Raw genomic sequence first — 19,684 nt, 5'->3', positions numbered from 1 at the left:
TCACTACACACCTTGTAGCACCCCCTTGGCACCATCTGTGAGAGTGTGGTTGCTCTGTGCTCCTGCCTGTACTTTGTAGTCTAATGTTTTACAATCTCACTTATTTGTTGGATGGAATGTGGAATCCCTTCTTTGCTGTGCTACTTTGAGTGTTTTTGATTAGGAGCAAGGTGGAATATGTTTGTTAGTCACCTGTATTTTAAAATTTTGTCAATGGCTCATCTTTTTATGGAGGAGTTCTTTATTAGAGTTCTAAGTGGTAAAAGTGCTTTGATGAAAGAAAGAAAAAGGAGAAAGAGGGAGCAGTAGAGGAGGGCAATGAAAATATCTCAGAACTTAAAAACATGCATTATGAGTTGTTTATTCATTCAACAAATGTTATGTGCCTCCTACATGCCAGGTGCTGCTTTAAATGCTACCTTAAATAGAAAATATGGAAAAGTCCTGGCTAATTTTTTTCTCCTCAGTACTTTTCACTGCTGGACATGCTAACGTTTCTTTCTCTATTTTCTGTTTCCCATCTATTTCCCTTTTCTGGAAGCTTGTTAACTGCTCTATCCCTGGGGCCTAGAACAGTGCCAGGCACTCAGTAATATTTGTTGAGTGGCTGAATACATGATCTTTCAGTCCTGGTAACTTTGACTCATTGGCTCACCTGGTGATGGGAATTTGGCTGAAATTACCTGAGACCATCAGCTCAGGTTGGTAGGAAACACTCCATTTCTTTTAAGCCCTGTCATTTCATTAGAATGGTTTGGGTGTAGGCAAAACTGGTGCCACCTTGTCTGTGTAAAGGTGTCTGAGCAGATATTGCTTTTGTCTAGGGACAGCTGCACTGTTTTTGTAGGTGTGATGGCAACAGCCCTCAGGGTTGCTAGGTGTTAACCAAATTAGCAATTAACAGTGTCATGCCATCCTTCTCTGTGCAGGCAGTTATTACTCTGGGGTGTGGGCAGTGACTGTCAAGGGGCCAGAGTGGGGGCCAGGGCTGACAGTGAAGACTGCAGCTTGGGGGAGTGGAGGCTCTGAAGCCAGGAAGACCACAGGGCTGCAGATAGTTCCAGGTCGGGAGGAAGTCCACAGTTCAGGTTAGGCTACTGGGAAAGAAATGGGGCGGCTCCAAGAGGTTCATGGGGGCCTGGCAGGATATCAGTTTCCATCAATAGCGGAGAAAAGGTAAAGCAGAGACTCTTGCAACCTCAGTTTACCCCTCTGGATTAGGACGAGCACCCTTTCCTTCCAAGTACCGGCGACCAAGGCAGAATTCTGACAAGAAGGTCTGTTGCAGCCTCAACCTAAATTGTCCTCATTTTTCTCACCTGCGAGAGCCATTTTTCAGCAAGCTACACCTGGAGGCCCTGGGGGTGAAACACCCTGCAACGGCGAGAAGCAGGCTGCATTCTCAGACAGACACAAGGGAAAGAGAAGGAACAGCAAGGGGATTTGGAACCCAAGACATTTCATAGCAAATTCATTATACCCAATTCCTGCCTTTTTGTCAACTTACAGCCATCTGGAGTTTGAAATTTAGGGGGCAAATTCTGATGGAAGAGCGGAGGTTTGGGAGCCTGAGTTGCTTTGGGTAGTTGGTGAGCATTGTTTGCTCAAGAAGCTACTGAGGATGCAATAAAGACAATAAGTGGAACTTTATCTTCCCTTTAGTACAGAGTTCCCCTAGGCTGGGCCAAGGGTCAGGGACCAACCAGAAGTGGGAATTTTTTTTTTTTCTGAGGAAGATTAGCTGAACTTAACCACTACACCATGGGGCCAGCCGGGCACTTTTTCCATTTCTTATCTTGGAGGGGAAATTTACCATCTGGTAGAAGTCTCTGGCATTCTGTAGACCACCTAGCTGGTCATTCATATTGAATGCCCACTCTATGCCAGACACTATGATAGAAAGTAAGATAAATGTCTCTATTTAAGTCACCTGCACATATTTTTATGTTCTTAATTTCACATCTCTGTTGCTTTTATTTTTTGGGGGTGAGGAAGACTGGCCCTGAGCTAACATCTGTGCCCATCTTCCTCTATTTTTATATGTGGGATGCCACCATAGCATGGCTTAATGAGCGGTGTGTAGGTCCGCACCCAGGATCTGAACCAGTGAACCCTGGGCTGCCAAACCGGAGTGCACGAACTTAACCACTACACCACCAGGCTGGCCCCCTGGTTATGTTTCTTTATAGCACTTATTATGACCTGACAGAAATAAATTTGTATATTTGCTTGTAGTCTGTTTTCCCCATTAGAATATAAGCTCCATGGGGGTGGGGGTGGGGGCAGGTGTTGGGGTGAGGGTGGGGACAGGGTACACTTTATTACAGTTACATGGTTGAATCCTCAAGGCTTAGCAGAGTGCCTACAACAGAGCAAGCACTAAACTCATAGCCAACGAATGACTTTCCTCTCTATAAAACCACTTCTCACTTCAAGGTCCAAGTATATAATTTGTTTTTTTTAAAGATTTAATTTTTTTCCTTTTTCTCCCCAAAGCCCCCCGGTACATAGTTGTATATTCTTCGTTGTGGGTCCTTCTAGTTGTGGCATGTGGGACGCTGCCTCAGCGTGGCTTGATGAGCAGTGCCATGTCCGCGCCCAGGATTTGAACCAACGAAACACTGGGCCGCCTGCAGCGGAGCGCGTGAACTTAACCACTGGGCCATGGGGCCAGCCCCCAAGTATATAATTTTTTAAATCAAAAAGATTATTATTATTATTACTATTTTTTATTACAAAAGGAAAAGATGTTGCTTTGGGGACTGTAGGTGCTGTAGACTGGGTCTAAGATTTGGGCTCAAGAAAAGTCATAATTGCCCATGACCCCAATCCCGGTTCCTCTGTAACCTGGCATCACCTAAGTTCAGCCTTTCATACCAGTGAAAATTTTCTCTCTATGTGGTAATTTTGCTCAGAATTTGAGGCATTTTTCTACAAAGTGCTGTCAATCTTGCATTTGGAGTTCTAGCCATCAAACCATCGATTCATTCTTTCACTTTCGTTGAAGCATATTAAACGAGTGTTTGCTAAGTGCCTATTGCTGGGGGATATTAGGACAATCAACACTGTCCCTGTGCTCCGTGGGCTTTGGTTTCTTGGGGAAGCAAAGACACTTCCATGACCAAAAGGCCGTGTTCAGTAAGTCTCCTATGAACTATGCGGGGCTCTACTTGAGCTCAGAGGAAGGAACACTCACTTTATGTATCAGGGAAAGCTTCCTGGAGGAGGTAGTATACGAGTGAGACTTCAAGCCTAGGAGCAGCTGTAGTGCATAGGGCAGTGGGAGTCAATAAAAGGCCCAGAGAAGAAGGGAAATGTCCATTTGGGGGACACCGTGGAGGGTCTGGTCAGGCCCAGATAGATGAACTATAGGAAGGAGACTGTAGAAGTGGGTTGGAGTTGCTTTGGGAGAGCCTTGAACGGCAGATTTTGTAGTTCGTACTTTATCAAAAGGCAACAGAACGCCAAAACAAGTTTTGGAGCCCGGGATGCTCTGTACACAGCGGGCTTTTAGAAAGAGCATTCAGATGACTGTGTTGACTGCTGCACTGGAACAAGAAGAAATTCTAGCGACAGAAGTTTGGGAAGGGAGGGACAGACAAATAGGAGACTTTGGACTGGGAAGATTCAGGGGGAAAATACTGGAAAATGGATTTATCTGAGAAAGTTTATGAAGGGAAAGTCTTTCAGGTTTGGTGACCACGTGAGTGAAATGAAAGCTGGGAAGGGGATAATTAAGGGTGATTTGACGAGGACTTCGTGCCTTAGGGACTAGGGGAGTGATGACACCATTGGCGGAAATATGAAAATCATTTCAGAAATTTCAACTGGGGCAAAAGAAGAATCTGTTTGGGGTTTAGACATGAAGAGCTGGAGGTGGTGGTGGGACATCTGATGGACATTTACAGCAGGCCATTGGTAACCAGCTTGCTATTGGGAGTCCCTTGCCCAGCCTGATCTATGCCCCTAAAGCTTAGCAAAAAATACTGGCTAAAAAATATGGAGAGATTAGGCTGAATCAAACCTTTGATTTGGAGGTGTCTGCTTACCTGATTCAACAGGGAGTTATATATGCCCCATCTCCTCAAGAGTTTTCATGGCAGGCCTGGGTGCACAGCATTACCTTTTGTGTGTGATGTGGCTGGATTCCAGCATCCTCATTGGCTAGAGTTTCCATGAGTGTCAGCTGGTCATCCCCCACGTCTCCCAGTGGTGGAACCTGACCTCTGTTTCTCGAGTCTCAGAGTTTGTGGCAGGGAAGATGTTGGGACGCTTGTGCATGCTCTCAAGGACTGTGACATTGACCCCTTTGGCTCAATCCAAGGAAGATCCTGTACTGGGACCTATGCCTCAGCAAACCCCTTCCTAGTAATTTATGAAGGCAGAGGCTGGGGCAACCCTCACTCACCTTTTCTACCTTCACAAAGCTGATTTTGTAACTTTTGTTCCCCTTAGAGGCTGTCTTCAGTCTTCACTTCCACTTTATTTTCCCTGGATGGGCATGTGGAAACAGGGAGGGGGGAAAGGCTGCTTTTACTTGGAAGAAAGCTCAACCAACACAGAGGAAGGCGATCAGTTATAGGGCTTTGATCTCTCTGAGGGCCCTGCTAAGCAAAGCCCATTCATTAAGATGGAGCCAACACATCAGTCTTGAAAAACACCAGTTCTGGGTCCAGACTGGGTGGGAAGGTGGGAGGGGTGGTGGCCGGGAAGATGACGCCAACATTTTATGCAGGGCCTGGCCTGCCATTAGGTGACTCAGTGTGTTTCTCAGGACTTCAGCCAGGAAGGACAAGAGTTGCAGCCTTTATTTATTTTTTCCTCTTGGGGTGGGACTGTTATGTCTTGGCACTAGGTTCACAGGAAGGCCTCCCTGCCTCATCGTCTCTCTGCCTGTGATCTCATCGGCCAGAGCACAGCTTCAGCCAGGGAAGCAGAGCCCCAGAGCCTCAAAGAGCTTCCATGATGTCCCAGGTCATTGGGCTTGGGCTCAGACCTGCTTAGGTTTAAACGCCAGCTCCTCTGGGCCTCAGTTTTCCAGTGTATAAAATGGAGGTAATAATTCCAGCCTCACACGCTGCTTGTGAGGATTGAGGGAGACAATGTATGTAAAGCACTTAGCACACTGCTCTACCCCAATAAATGGTGGTAGTTATTAACAGTCCCCCTTCTTGAGCGGCAGCATAGTAGTGGTTAATAGTGTGGTTTCCGGAGTTAGACAATCCAGATTAGGTGGGTTTGAATCTTGAGTCCTGTTTTTTCTAGTTGAGTGACCTTAGGCAACTTCATCTTGCTGCATTTCAGCTTCCTCATTTGTAGAATGGGAATAATAACAGTATCTATCTCACAGGGTCATTGTGAGGATTAAATTATGCAAACCAGGCGTTTAGCACAATTGCCGGTACATACAGATGAAACAACAAAAGTGAACTACTCTTATTATGATCTTTTCAACCCTATATTCTTTAGAGTTCAGCTCAAGGTGCCATCCTTCCCACAAACCCCATTAATCACTTCTCTGATCTTCATTGATTTGGACCCTCTTACAACCCATCTTGCATTGTTCCTATTTATGTCCATTTCCTCAAAATTCTAACTGGACCTCCTAGGCTCACCTTGCTCTCACCTTGAGGCCCTACACGTCATTATCGTGTCCAAAAAACCCACAACTTCAATTCCAAGAACACTGACATCAGAGAGAATTACATTGTACATTACACAGCAAAAGTTCCTAAAATTATTTTTTAAAACAACTCTGTTCCTTCAAGTTTCCACTTCCTAAGCAGTTGCCCATCCTCATTCTCCCTTTCTGAGCTAGTCCCCCCTCAGCCCTCTTCCCTTTCAAGTCCCCTTAGGACTATAAAATGAATTCCTAGTCCTATAAAATGGATTCCATTCTTTAGGGGCCCCTGGGAGATGAAAACACACACACACACACACACACATATTTATATAAATAAATATACGCTTAGATATATAAAATATATAAATGGATATTCATATTCCCTTGGTGCCTTCAACGAATCCATTCTTTCATTCAATAGATATTTGAGGGCCCATTTTGTGTCTGAGACCAAGCTATCTGTTGGGATAAGTCAGGCATAAGAGGTTCTAGCTCTCATGGAACTTGCATTCTACTGGAGGAAGACAAGAACAAGTATAAAATTTCCAGCTGGTGGAAGAGCCATGAAAATAACATAGGTCTTTGTGAGTGAAAGAGTGATGAAGGGGACTAGTATACTGGTATTCTACTGGGTGGTCGGGGGTAGACTCGGAGGTGAAATCTGAGCCGACACTCATTTTATAAACGGGAACACAGAAACACAGACACCTGAAGGACCTTGGTGGCTGAAAAACTGGAAGGCACGTTCTCACCCAGGTGCTGCCACTTTCCCGAACAGCAGAGCCTTTGGGGTAACCGCGAAGACCGAAAACCCACAGGGCACAGACTCTGGGGGCGCCTGCGCAGAAGTGGCCGCCAGCCTGACGTCAGCGCGCCGGGCCGACCCGGCCCTTGTGACGCGGTGCTCGCCACAGCCCCGCCCTGGCCGCCCGCGCGCTCGCGCGCATGCTCCGAACCCCGCCCCCGTGCGTCACAGAATGGCCTCGGACACCCAGGCAGCCCCTGACGTGTCGGGGAGGAGCCGGGCGCGGAGGTTCTCGGAGTGGAGCTCAGGGCTGCGGAAGGGAGCGGAGCTGAGCGGCTGGGCGGGCCTGGCCAGGCCAGCGGAGCGGAGACGTCGGTGGAGCGGCGGCGAACATGCGTTTTTGACACATTGGAGGTGAGCCTGCGGTGCGGGGCCGCTCCCGAGGGGCCGGGCCGGGCCGGCGGCCCCGAGGCCTGTCCCCGGGGAGCCTGCGGGGCCCGGGGGCTGTGTCTGAGGCCCCGCCGGGCCGGGCCGGGGCAAGGTTCTGGGGCGACCAGTCCGGGGACAGCTGTTCCAACCGCTCTAACTGCCCCCTCCCCGCCCTGGTCTGAGGGGTGGCCCGCCAGGGGCCCCTGGAAGGGGGCGAGCTCCGCCGTCTCTGGAGGATGTGCTCGCTTCCGGGGGTGGAGGGAGGGCTGCCGGGGACGGAGGCCGGGACGTGGCACCGTGGGCCGGGGCTCTGGTGGCGCAAGGAGTGGCTCAGTTGGAGGTGGCAGCGGCGCGCCCAGCTCTCCCCCTCTAACCTCCCCCCATCCCTCCAGCTGGGAGGGTGGTTTGGAGCCAGGTTGGGTTTTGAGCTCTCGTCGCTTCTCTCCTGCGGCTGGCGAGAGCGGAAGCAGCCCACGTTGGGCTCCGATGGCATTCCCGTGACTCCCCGCCCGGTTTTGGAGTTCCGAGAAGTGTCACCAGACGGGTTCGGGTTGCTTGTGCTCGCCTCTTTTTTGCTGGTAGCTACCGAGTAACCCTTTAAGTTTTGTCAAGGAAGCGACGGTTCTTTGACTGCTGATTATTGCCTTCCATTTCTGTAGCGCCTTTGCACGTTTCAGGACGTTCTTGCTATCTTTTTTGAACCTCATCACCCTGTGGTGGTTATACCTGATTGATTCTGTTATCGCCGTTCGACGGCTGGGGAAATTGAGCCCGGCTGGGGTGGGAGGTGTTAAGTGATTTATACTGTGGATTCTCCCAACTGGTGAGTGGCTTCGCTTGGACCAGAATTAACGACTCTAGGCTCGAAGTTAGGGTTTCTCTTTGTGGGATTTTTATATCCTCCTCAGCAAGAAAGCAAAACAGAAAATCTCACTTGCCAGAAATATACCAGAAGCTAGTAGAAGATTTATTTAAATATTGTTGACCAACCTCACCTAGAATAAGAACTGCTACTCAGTTATAAAAAAAGTCCTACTCTGAAACTTGTTCACGGGTTGCTGGCTAATTATTTTGTCTGATAAACTGTGTTGCTCTTAATCCACTTATGAAATAGGGTAATGGCTATGCTAAGTCATGAAGTTGGTGGGGTAAAATGCAGCATTAAGTCCTGGGTTGAAGAGAAGTAAAAGGGAACCGAGTAAAGATCTCTCTTCTGGATTTTTATTAAAATTGTTATTTAAAATCAGAGGTCGTAAGGAACAAAGAAAACCTTTGGCTAGCTCTGGTTAGAGGTTGACCTAGTCCAGATAGAAGTTGCTAAATCTTATGAAGCTGCTCTTTTTCAGTTCTGTTTTGACTTTTTAAGTTAAATAAATTGAAGTTGGATGAGGAACACTTAAAATAAGTAAAAACTTAGATCTTGCTTTCATGAGATCTGTAAAACTTATTTTTATTCTCATTTTAAACCATGCTGGGGTAAATTTGGTTACTAAATCTTAAAATTACTTCTGATGTAAGTTTCTGAGCACTTCGTAAGGTAGAAAAAGAAGTTTGACAGTCAGGACCAAAAGGGAGACCATACTTATGATTGACTTTGAAAAGTTAAAAATTCTGTAAATATCACCTTTTGAGAGAAGTAGAATTTTGGTAAAAAGTCATGTATTACCTACAGTGAGTTCCAAAAGAACTCTTCTAATCTCATGTCCATTCTACAACTATTAACAAGAAGCAATATCATATAAAGTGGATTTTTGTTTACCGTTGCACAAAGAGGAGTTTCTTTGTAAATATAGCATTTTGGACAGGCTGTTTTATACCCACGTGACTTGGTTTGGCAGTTGCTAGATAACTGCAGGTCATATACGGTCTGATAGTGCCCTGTGTACAAGTCGTCATACTTTTGAGATTTGCACTCCATGCATGTGAGACATGGTATTGAGGGAAGATTTGGGTAGCAGGGGAGAGTACCTAGTTATCTGCCTTCATTTCAGCTTCAGAAGACTGTAGATGTATCATTAAAGCTTTTTTTTTTTTTTTTGGCAGTATATTTCTCTATATTGGCTAACTTTCTATAGCCTTAATATCTCTAGTTACATAGTTTCAGATAACACAATAAACACATCCTCCCGCTGCAACTTGAAGCAAACTGAACAGACTGTCTTTCCAGCCCCTGAAAAGGTCTTTTGAATGTCTGCACTGGTAGCAAATTTTTATCATTTGTAACAAATCTAATTTTTGAAAAGGGTAAGTCTGATGAATAAAATTAGAGTGATAAAGCTTGATAATACCGATTAGGAAGCAGTAAAAATGAGGTGTGACCACAAAGAAAGAACTTTTTGTTTAGTTTTTAATCTGGCTCGTTAAGACTGCTCCAAAAGAGATTTTAGAAATGTTTTCAGTATTGGTGGTATCACTGGAAAATGCATATAGCTTCCGAAAGTGATTAATTTTAAGGATTCATTTGTATGTTATAAATTCTGAAGCACATTTATTTTGTGGTCATACTTCAGTGGTCCATGCCTGAACTACCAGTTTTTTTTTATCGTTTAATGAAATTTCTGTGGCGTTTACTACGTGCCAGGCTCTGTAGTAAGTACTTTACAAATATTAACTCACTTAATCTTTATAACAATCCTATTTTAATTATTATCTCCGTTTTATAGGTGAAGAAATGGGGCACTGAGTGGTTGAGTAACTTGCCCAAGGTCACCCAGCTAGTGAGTAAAGGAGTCTGATTCAAACCAAGGCAGTTTGACTCCAGGGTCTGGACTCTCAACCACTATGTTGTGCTGCTCCTACCACTTGTTCCCTGGTTAAGTTTTTTAATTGCCTTGTTCTGGAAAAGATGATGGTCATTTTAGTAAAAGGTTTCTGACACAGATTATACTACTACTTGATAGGCCAATGAGCAAGTGGTAAAAGTAGCCGGTAAATTAGAAAAATTGCAGTCAACATTCACTTTGCATAAGATTGATCAGGAAAATAGAGAAGCATATGTAAAATAAAAACATATTAAAATAATTTTGCTAGAACTGTTTGACACTAAACTAAGTAGTTAGACAAGGAGGATACAAGAAATAGAACTAGATTCTCAAGAAGTTTCACACGAAAGGCTATTTAAAACCTGAGTCACCAGGGGACGCTGGTGGAAAAATTGGTAGTTGCGTTAAGAATATGACCCTGTTCAAGAACCAAAAGTCAGGGACAAATGGATGCCGTATAGTACAGCCAGCGGTGTAAACAGTGAGATTCCTCAGGGAACACTACTTCGCTAAGGCTCTTCAAGGTAATACCTGCTCATAGGTCTTCTGATACTGTATAAATAGGTCAATAACAACAACAAAAAACAGCCTCACACAGAAAAGTTTCAAACTGGGCATGTGAATGATAACATTGACAGATAAAAACAGCCCTAACCCTATTTGTAGAATGGTTGGCTCCACATTAAAATATATTTGAATAAATGTTAGATGCCAGGGAAGGCATCTACTAGTCATTATGAACTTCTGTAAGGGTGCAGCCCATGGATCACACAATTGCCAATATCAATTGCTGCATAGTAACAGAAATAGTACTGAAAACTTAAAAAGTATCCTACCTGTGAATAAATTGTTGAAGTACTGAAGAAGCACCAGTCACGGGGCTGGCCCCGTGGCCGAGTGGTTAAGTTCGCGCGCTCCGCTGCAGGCGGCCCAGTGTTTCGTCGGTTCGAATCCTGGGCGCGGACATGGCACTGCTCGTCAGACCACGCTGAGGCAGCGTCCCACATGCCACAACTAGAGGAACCCACAACGAAGAATACACAACTATGTACCGGGGGGCTTTGGGGAGAAAAAGGAAAAAAATAAAATCTTTAAAAAAAAAAAAAAAAAAAAAAAAGAAGCACCAGTCACTCAACTCCAGAAAGGCGTACATGTAATCTAGAGAAGGTCCAAAGTATGACAACAAAAACATTTAAGGGACCAAGATGGCTGTCAAGTGAATATAAGCTAAAAAGACAGAAATGTTCACTTTGAGAAGACCAAGGCTGAGAGGTATTATCATCAAAGTTTACAAAACTAAAATGGGCATTAAAAAAATACAAACTTGTTCACCAAATCCTAGAACCTTACGAGGGAGCAACATACAAAACTTATGGTAAATTTAAGATCCAAAATAGGAAATTCATTGATGCCTATAAAAATATGGAACTTATCTCAATTGCATAAAATAGTATAATCAGTAAATTAAAAATTTTAGACTTGAAATCTTTAAAAAATGTTTTGTGTAAGGGTCAGGACTTTCTTATACTGTGTTTTGATTTCTCTCGAATTTCCACTTGCTTTTTTTCTTACCGACACAAGAGTCATGGGCTTTCATCACAACCTCAGATTTATCCAGCTTCCCAGTCATGCTGTCTATTATATGGGATTCCTCATTTTTCCTGGAGCTACCATCTGGCTGGGTTACTCTCTGGGCCTCATGGCCTAGGCTTCATCATGGGATGTTTCTTCTTTGCAATGCTGGGTTGGATCCGCTGTTTCCTGCATCCTGTGCTGTCCAGGTCTTCATTTTCTCTTCTTTTGTGACTGTCTCAGGAAGTGTGTGTGAGGTAAACCTCCTGAGTTTTCTCATTTCCTGAATTATCTGTTTCCTCCCAGTTCGGTAGGTCCTAGGATTTTCTTATTCGTGCTACTGGGTTTTCTCATTTGTTTGGTGGTTCTTGGTTGTCCATTCACATTTAAGACTGAAGGGCTGGACAGTGATTATTTTAGGTAGCAAATGTGCCATAGTATCTCCAATGCTCTACCTAATAAGTCCCATCAGCTCCCTAATCTTTGATGGGGATCCTGAACTGAGCTTTATAAGTAACTATGAATGTGGCTTGGCATGCATCAGACTGATAATTTTGTCTAGCCGAGAATGATAGGTTTTATAATCTTGATTTAACACATGGTGGTGCATTGTGAGGTAGAAATAAACTACCCACAAATTTTTTTTCCTTACTCCTTTCCTGAAATAGAATTCAGATACTAATAAAAGAAAGTGAAAGTACAGGGAGAATAATGAAAGAAAGATTAGAAGTCAATCCAAATAGTGAATTTGTATCGTGTTCCATGTTTCTGGTGATGCAGAAAGGATTTATATATAAGACACAGGTCCTGCCCTCAAGGAACTACCTGGAGAGACTTAACCTTTCATTTCTTCAAATGTTTCTTGTTTAAGATAGAGTAAATAGCTGCAGGATTTTGCTTCTTGTGACTCTCTGATCTTCGTAACATTTTGCGGAACTGTAATTTATTGGATTGTGTATCAGAAACTGAATATTTGAGCTGCACATTGATACGTGCTTGCCATTGTTCAGATGGCAAAATGCATCTATCCAAATTTGAGGACCGGTGCCCATGAGCTTCCTTAGGGCTGGATTCATAGATTTCAAATGTAATCAACAATTTTGGGGGCATTTTTTTGAAAGACCTTATGTAGAGCATTCAAGGGATGGAGTGATGGTTGCCTCACCTGTAGATGCTTCTCTTATACGTCCTGTAATTATATCTTCACCTGGGTTGTTAATATGAAGTATGTCCGTCCCCTCAAGGAGACTTGGGCAGTAACTTTCGGGAGTTTTTGATAGCACCTGGTGTGATGCCTTTGCATGCTTTGGATGTTCTTTTGAAATACGAATACCTCTTGCTTCTGAATTAGCCTCATCCTCATTCACACCTTACTACAAATTACAGTTACAAATAAGATTATTGCTACATCTGAGAAAGTGGAGTGAGAATTGGGAACTTTGATGAAAAGATAGGATTATAAAATCAGTATTATTTGCTAAGCAGTATACATACTTGAAGAAACATAAATCATTTAGTGCAAACTCTCATTAAGTGAAAAAACTGAGACACTAAGAGATTAAGCAGAGTGCTTGAGAAATTTAATGGCAGAATTGGAACCCTAGAACCCACTCTCAACAGGACTCCCAACTCAGTGAGGTTTACATTTTAATGTGCTATCATGCTATAAAGGTATCTCTAAGAGTAGATTAATACAGACAAAAGTGTGCCAGTGTAGGGTAATCAGATTAGAGGACAGTGCATTGGGTGCACTAAATATTTATCCAGCACTTAACAGTGTCTGACACACAGTAGGTGCTCAGTAAATGTTTGCAAGCAGTACGTGCTTTCTTGGAGCAAGGTCTAATGCGTGCTGCCATGAGGGATGCAAAGTATATCAAGGATCCATCTCTTTTCAAAGAACTTTTAGGCTGATTGGTAATTTAAGATATTTGGAAGATAGACTAACAGATATCAAAAGTAATAATAGATGGTGTGCTCAGGAAAGACTTGACTAAAACAGAAAAAGTTGCAGTAGGCCTAAAAGGAATTAAACTAAGTGTATAAAGTTACATTTTAATTTTATTCAACTAGAAACCACTCTTATACCTCTTTGGTATACCCACCCTGAAATTGGAGTTCTATATTCTTGTCTGTGACTTTTTGCTAAACCTTTATGAGTGGCTTGTGCTAGATGAACTCCAAGTTCTCTACAACTTCAGTCTTTATTAATTTTCTTTTTTTTTTGATTTGTGATTTTTTTTTATTAATGTTATGATAGATTACAACCTTGTGAGATTTCAGTTGTACATTTTTGTTAGTCATGTTGTGGGTACACCACTTCCCCCTTTGTGCCCTCCCCCCATCCCCCCTTTTCCCTGGTAACCACCGATCAGATCTCCTTGTCAATATATTAACTTCCACCTATGAGTGGAGTCATATAGAGTTCGTCTTTCTCTGACTGGCTTATTTCGCTTAACGTAATACCCTCAAGGTCCATCCACGTTGCTGTGAATGGGCCAATTTTGTCTTTTTTTATGGCTGAGTAGTATTCCATTGTGTATATATACCATATCTTCTTTATCCAGTCATCAGTTTCTGGGCATGTAGGTTGGTTCCACGTCTTTTATTAATTTACTTTTAAAGCTGGTTTTGAGTTCTTACTGCTCAGTGTGGATTAGGCTGAATTAATTTTGATTTAATTTAGTAAGTATTATTGCGTTTCTGCTATTGGGTAGGCATTGTGCTGGGGTAGACATAAGAATAATACACAGCCTAATGAGGTGTAAGCAAATGCATAGTAATGTGGCAGGTATGTTCATGAAAGCATATGTGGGGTATAGAGGTAGCCAAGAATGTGGGAGATTTCAGTGCTATCTGGGTGAGGGCAAGAAAGGCTTTCTGGAAAAGATGACAGCTAAGTTTGAAAGGATAGATAGGAGCTTTCCAAATGCACGAGGAAGGGAGAGCCATTCCAGGTAGAGAAAATATCCAGACCTGAAACGGAATGGTGTGTTATGATGATCTTGAACAGTACTGCTGGACTATAAAGTTGGGATGCTTGGGGGAGGCGGTTGTAGGAGATAAGACTGAAACGCTCTGGGCATGAATCTAGAGCGAGCCCAGTGTCTTTGATAGTCCATCTGGCCTGACAATCACTGGGAGTTTTGGATAGTCAGTCCAAATGCATGCTTAACTAGATACTTTTTCCCTCTCTCTGAACATTTTGGGAGAAGAACCAAGATGAAAGAACATTGAAGTTGGGGGATTAGTGCACTTATGGAGGAAGCTTTGGAGTTGAAAGATAATTAACAGGAAGTTTTTAGAAATGTAATAATGGTAAATTATTGGGAACGTGGTGTCTGATCTCCTAGTAGGGTCACCTGGTATAAAATATTTCAAGCAGATGTTTTGAAGCAATTGTATAACAGAGAAGGACGTGCAGTAGCAGCAGCTCTGAGAATAAGCTTGTTTCTGTCACCTGATTCCCAGAAGACCAGTTGGCTGGAAACCAACTCCTGGAGCCTTGTGTGCAGGATGATTCTGTGGGGCCAGTTCACCCAGATCTTAGTGCTTCAACTGAAAGTGCTTCGTGTGGCTTTGTACCAAAGGACTTTGGATCTCCTCTGCTATCGTGACCTCATCCATAATATTGGTGTTCCCTGAGAGTGGGGCAGGGAAGTGATTTGTGTGTCTGAATTATAATAAACTACTCTTAGAGTCTTTCATGTTTAACTCCCTCCAATGCTGCAAACTTAGTGTTGCAGATTTTATACTTTTACTTAGATTCCTGTGTTCTCTATTAATTTGTCTTTAATATTTCACAGGCTTTCTGATCATGGATGGTGAAGATATACCAGATTTTTCAAGTTTAAAGGAGGAAACTGCTTATTGGAAGGAACTTTCCTTGAAGTATAAACAAAGGTAGGGTTGAAAAGCATCCTAAAAATAGAGGAGGGCATTTGGAATACACCATCTCTAGCTTGGGCTTTTTGTTTTTTTAACATAAAGCTAAATTTAGAGTTTCAGATTTAGGATTGGGATTCTAGAAATAGTCATAACATTGCTTGTATTTAAATAGTATAAAAATGCGGTAAGTCTTTATATTACTCAAATTATTGAAATAGCAAGAAAACTTAGTGTTGTTTGTGGTAGTTTACCTTCCTTTATGCATATTACTCGCGTTGACCATCTTTGGCCTGCTGCATGTACAGTGATTCTGCTGCATCGTTCTGGCCTTTTGGAGATGCTGATAAGCTGTGTCGTGCTCCATACAGCAGACTGTAGTTCTCTTCAGGCAGGCGTCACCAGTGTCTGGAGCCAGCAGAGCTTTAAGGGAGGGAGAAGAGCTGTAAGGATGTAGAACATTTTATAAAATCTCAGTTATTTTAATTAGTTGGGAAAACTTTTAGGTAATAACATTTTGAAGTACCGAAACTTGTCTTAAATTTCTTTTTAAAATGGAATCCTAAAATGTATATGTATTTTCCTGCTTTGGTTAACAGAGTTTACTAAGCCTTACCAAACCTTTTATTGCTATGTATTGTTATTGCTGAAGCCAGTTATTATGTTGTGCCAGGGAATATAGAAAGTGTGTGTCAGTGGCAGGGGTTCTTAATCTTTTTTGTGCCAAAGATGCCTTAACATGCTCGGGAAGCATATAGACCCCTTCTCAGAATAACATTTTAAAATGCATAAGATTAAATAATAGAATTATGAAGGAAACCAAGTATATTGAAAAACACTTATCTAAATATTAAACTAATTTATAGTATAAGAATATGTGCTTCTTTATGAATATATTAAATAAGAAAGATCTAGGGGTGACTGTACAAAATGTAAGTCCTTTTGAGGCTTATAACTCATTTTCATTGAACCCTGAATGTAGAGTAAGAGATGCAAAACAGATTGTATTGTTTAGTATATTTTATGATAGCATAACATTCAGGCAAAAATTATTGAATATATAATCATCTTCAAGGTGATCCTTATGGTTCCTACTATAACTCATCTTTCCCACTTTGTTTCTGATTAGCTTCCAGGAGGCTCGGGATGAGCTAGTTGAATTCCAGGAAGGAAGCAGAGAATTAGAAGCAGAGTTGGAGGCACAATTAGTACAGGCTGAACAAAGAAATAGAGACTTGCAAGCTGATAACCAAAGACTGAAATATGAAGTGGAGGCATTAAAGGTAATTGTGACAATAGAAGCAGTGTGTAATGTGCTGGGTTTCATTAAAATGGGAAATATATTTTTTCACGTGGAGCTTAAGAGCAGCAGGCAACAACAAAAAATAAAAAAGCTTAAAGCGAATTTTTGACATAAACTGTTTGCTTTTGCAGACTCAAGGGAAAAGTGGTGTAGCGTTTAGGAGTTCACTTAGAAACTCTATAGCTCTCAGTTTGCCTAGCTATACTGTTCCGAGCTATAATATTATGTTGTAGTTCCTATAATTTTCAAAGGCTGCCTGATTATTTGTTTTGACGGACTGTCTCATTCTTTGGTACTTTAAAATTTTATTTGTATGAAATACACATTTATTTAATTGTAGTTCATAGTCCCTTTAGTTTTGGAGTTTAGTTTGGATTTAAAAATTCCCTTCTAGAAAGGAATTTTCAGGAGTAAAGATTAACTCCTTTTGCTGCTCTTCACGACCTGCTTAGTCAAATGCTTGGAGTGTTTCTGTGTCTAGGGAGTGGGTAGGTTTGGGGACGGTGGGAATGGGCAGGTAAGGGGTAGGAAATTTGAACTCTGTCAGTCTGCTTCTTTATGCGTACCCTGGGCTGCATTCAGCCTGAGAACCCATAGGTTCCCCTGCCATAATTGGGGTTTTTGAGGCAATGGTTTCATTATTTTACTTCTTTTCAGAGAGATCGTTATTAGATTTCTTTCTGAGAGGATAATGATTGACTATTTAAATTCTATATGAGTTAAGGCACTAGGAATGAATGTGTCATTATTTCTAAACATTGTAAAAAGGAGAGGGGATACCATCAACACAGATGATGGGTGAATTCTTTGGACCCCCCAACCCCCTCTTTAACTTGAGTTGCATCCTTTATTAAAGAAAACTATGTTAGTGACACATACTTTCCTTCCTATACCCATGCCCTCAGGAGAAACTAGAACATCAATATGCACAAAGCTACAAGCAGGTCTCAGTATTAGAAGATGATTTAAGTCAGACTCGGGCCATTAAGGAGCAGTTGCATAAGTATGTGAGAGAGCTGGAGCAGGCCAATGATGACCTGGAGCGAGCAAAAAGGTAAATGAATGATGTGCATTTTGTTAGAATAACCAGAGTTGGCAAACAGTGATGAAAATCTATGTCTTTAGGCTCAACCTATCACCTAGATCTCAGTCACAGAGCATTTCCTTTTGGTTTCATGTCACCTGTAATTCAATACGTTGAAACTAACCAAAATCCTTATCTCCCCAGATAATGCCCTTCCAAGCTTTTCTTTCCATTTTTCTTTCTTTCATGTACCATTGTTCGTCCTGTTGGTTTTTTTTTTAAAAACACGTCTCATTTGTTCCTCAGTCTTTCCCTTTGTGTTCTCAATGCTATCATACTTTTTGTAGGTCCTCACATCTAATACCTGAATTCTGCAGTTATTTCCTAGCTAGTCTGCCTTTAAATTTTTATGCCTTTTTATTTTCTTCTGTTTTAATACTGATGGATAAATTTTTTTCAAAATACTGCTTTCATTATGATTTTGCTGAACAACCTATGGTAACTTGCTATTCCTCTGCCAAGCTTTATGTCTATAATTAGTTGTTTGTTAACGGCTCCAAACTTAATTCCTATTACTTTACAATTATTGTCTGATTTTTCTTTCCTTAATATTTGAGTGACTCTTAAATGTCTGATAGGATGCCGGAGTTGAGAATACAAAGATAAGCTAGCCACTGCCCGTAAGCGTGACAGATATGGACATTCCATATGGTAAATATTCTAGTAAAAGTGTGTACAAGCTGCCCCAGGCCATAGAGAAGGGAGTGCTGAAGTACCCTGGGGGAATTGGAGAAGCTGGGTCTGTGCGGAGGAGTAGAAGTTAACCAGCTGAAGAGAGAGGTGCAAAGGCAGAGAGGCAGGAAAGTGTGTGAGGTATTAATGTTTGACTTTGATTGAAGTGTGTAGAGACAGTATGGCTGAGCAAGATGAGACTGGAAGATGGTCGGGGCCAGGTTGTGAAGAACCTTGTGTGCTATGTTCGGAAGTCATTCTATAGGCAGTGGGATTAAGGATTTTTTTAAACCAAGGAGTAATATCAGACTGTGATTTGAGAAGATGGTACTGAGGAACTGGAAGTAGGGAGGAAAAGATGTGAAGACCATTTAGGAGTAATCCAGGCGATGGATGAAGAATTAAGCCAGGGACAGAAGGTTGGAAGAGAGCAAATGGAATCGAGAGACGTTTTGACAGTTGACAGAACTTCATAAAATTGGACATGGCATTAGGAGTTCTAACTTGAAGTAAGGAAATTTTATTTCTGTAGCAGATAGCACGTAGTGGGTAGGGGACACATACTAGGTACATGTTGATATTTGTTGAATAAGTAAGATGAGAAATGCAGGAAGAAGAAAAGGGTTGGTAGGAAGAAAGTAAAAGGAGTGAGACCTGGGACGTCGTGTTTTAAACAAATTCTTGGTTAATTCTTACATACTCTGAAACTATTGAAAAGTTTTCTTCCTGACAATGTGTAAACTTGATTGTGTTGTGTTTAAAATCCAATGGGAGATATAAATTGTATAATAAGTGGCCTTCCTTTAAGGTACTTTAAGAAATTTTTAGATGGGAATTTAAGAGAAAAAAATATATTGAATGGCCTCAAATGATAATAGAGACACTAAATGCCACCAGAGGTCAGAAAGGGGTAAGATCATTCTCTTTCAACTGGGCCAGGCTTTCTAGGTCAGGAAACGACATGAGATAAACTGACAGTTACCTTTTGCGTTAACTATTTGCATGTTATTTATTTAATTCATGGCCTCGAATGTCTTTTTTTGTTTTAGGGCAACAATAGTTTCACTGGAGGACTTTGAACAAAGGCTAAATCAGGCCATCGAACGAAACGCATTTTTAGAAAGTGAACTTGATGAAAAGGAATCTTTGTTGGTCTCCGTCCAGAGGTTAAAGGATGAAGCAAGAGGTAAAGTAACTTAAAGAATATTTATCCTTTACCTTACTGACCCTAAGCCAGAATTCTAAGCTAGCTTCAGGATCAGCTTTTTAATGCTATACATTTATATGCTTTTGTCAGACACTATGCTAAGTGATTTTAATCTCTTAACTTACACTTAATTCCACTCTAGGAGGTAGGTATTGTTATCCCCATTTTGTAGATCAGAAAACTGAGGCACAGGGAGTTTGAGTTTTGTCCAAGGTCTTGTACCTGTCATTTGGGATTCAAACCCTGGTCTGTTCCCAAGCCTCAACCGCTACCACTGTGCGCATACTGCTTGGTTTGTTTGAGTTTTTTCCTTTTTGCTTCTTCCTAAATAACTTTTTGTTATGCAGATAATAGCATTACATATTATTATTGCCATATACATATTATACATATAGTGAATGT

At 41.9% G+C, this 19,684-nt stretch overlaps 1 protein-coding gene across 7 annotated transcripts in view; it reads left to right on the top strand.

Moving 5' to 3' along the window:
• Positions 1 to 19,684, top strand: part of NDEL1 (nudE neurodevelopment protein 1 like 1) — an 85,182-nt gene that overhangs the window by 10,635 nt on the left and 54,863 nt on the right. For 3 of the 7 annotated variants that reach the window (XM_070482350.1, XM_070482351.1, XM_070482352.1), the window contains exons 2-5: positions 14,938 to 15,034; positions 16,146 to 16,299; positions 17,225 to 17,373; positions 19,125 to 19,261. In XM_070482350.1, the coding sequence (XP_070338451.1) occupies positions 14,949 to 15,034; positions 16,146 to 16,299; positions 17,225 to 17,373; positions 19,125 to 19,261 (526 nt within the window). In that variant the 5' untranslated portion in view covers positions 14,938 to 14,948. Of the gene's footprint in view, positions 1 to 6,582; positions 6,783 to 14,937; positions 15,035 to 16,145; positions 16,300 to 17,224; positions 17,374 to 19,124; positions 19,262 to 19,684 lie in introns of those variants that run through there. The other 4 variants (XM_044745267.2, XM_044745266.2, XM_014864122.3 and 1 more) reach the window with 3 other exon arrangements.

Source organism: Equus asinus, chromosome 13, assembly GCF_041296235.1.
Source record: "Equus asinus isolate D_3611 breed Donkey chromosome 13, EquAss-T2T_v2, whole genome shotgun sequence".
Taxonomy (NCBI): domain Eukaryota; kingdom Metazoa; phylum Chordata; class Mammalia; order Perissodactyla; family Equidae; genus Equus; species Equus asinus.
Note: the sequence above shows the minus strand (reverse complement) of the source record. Positions and strands in the feature narration are given on the sequence as shown.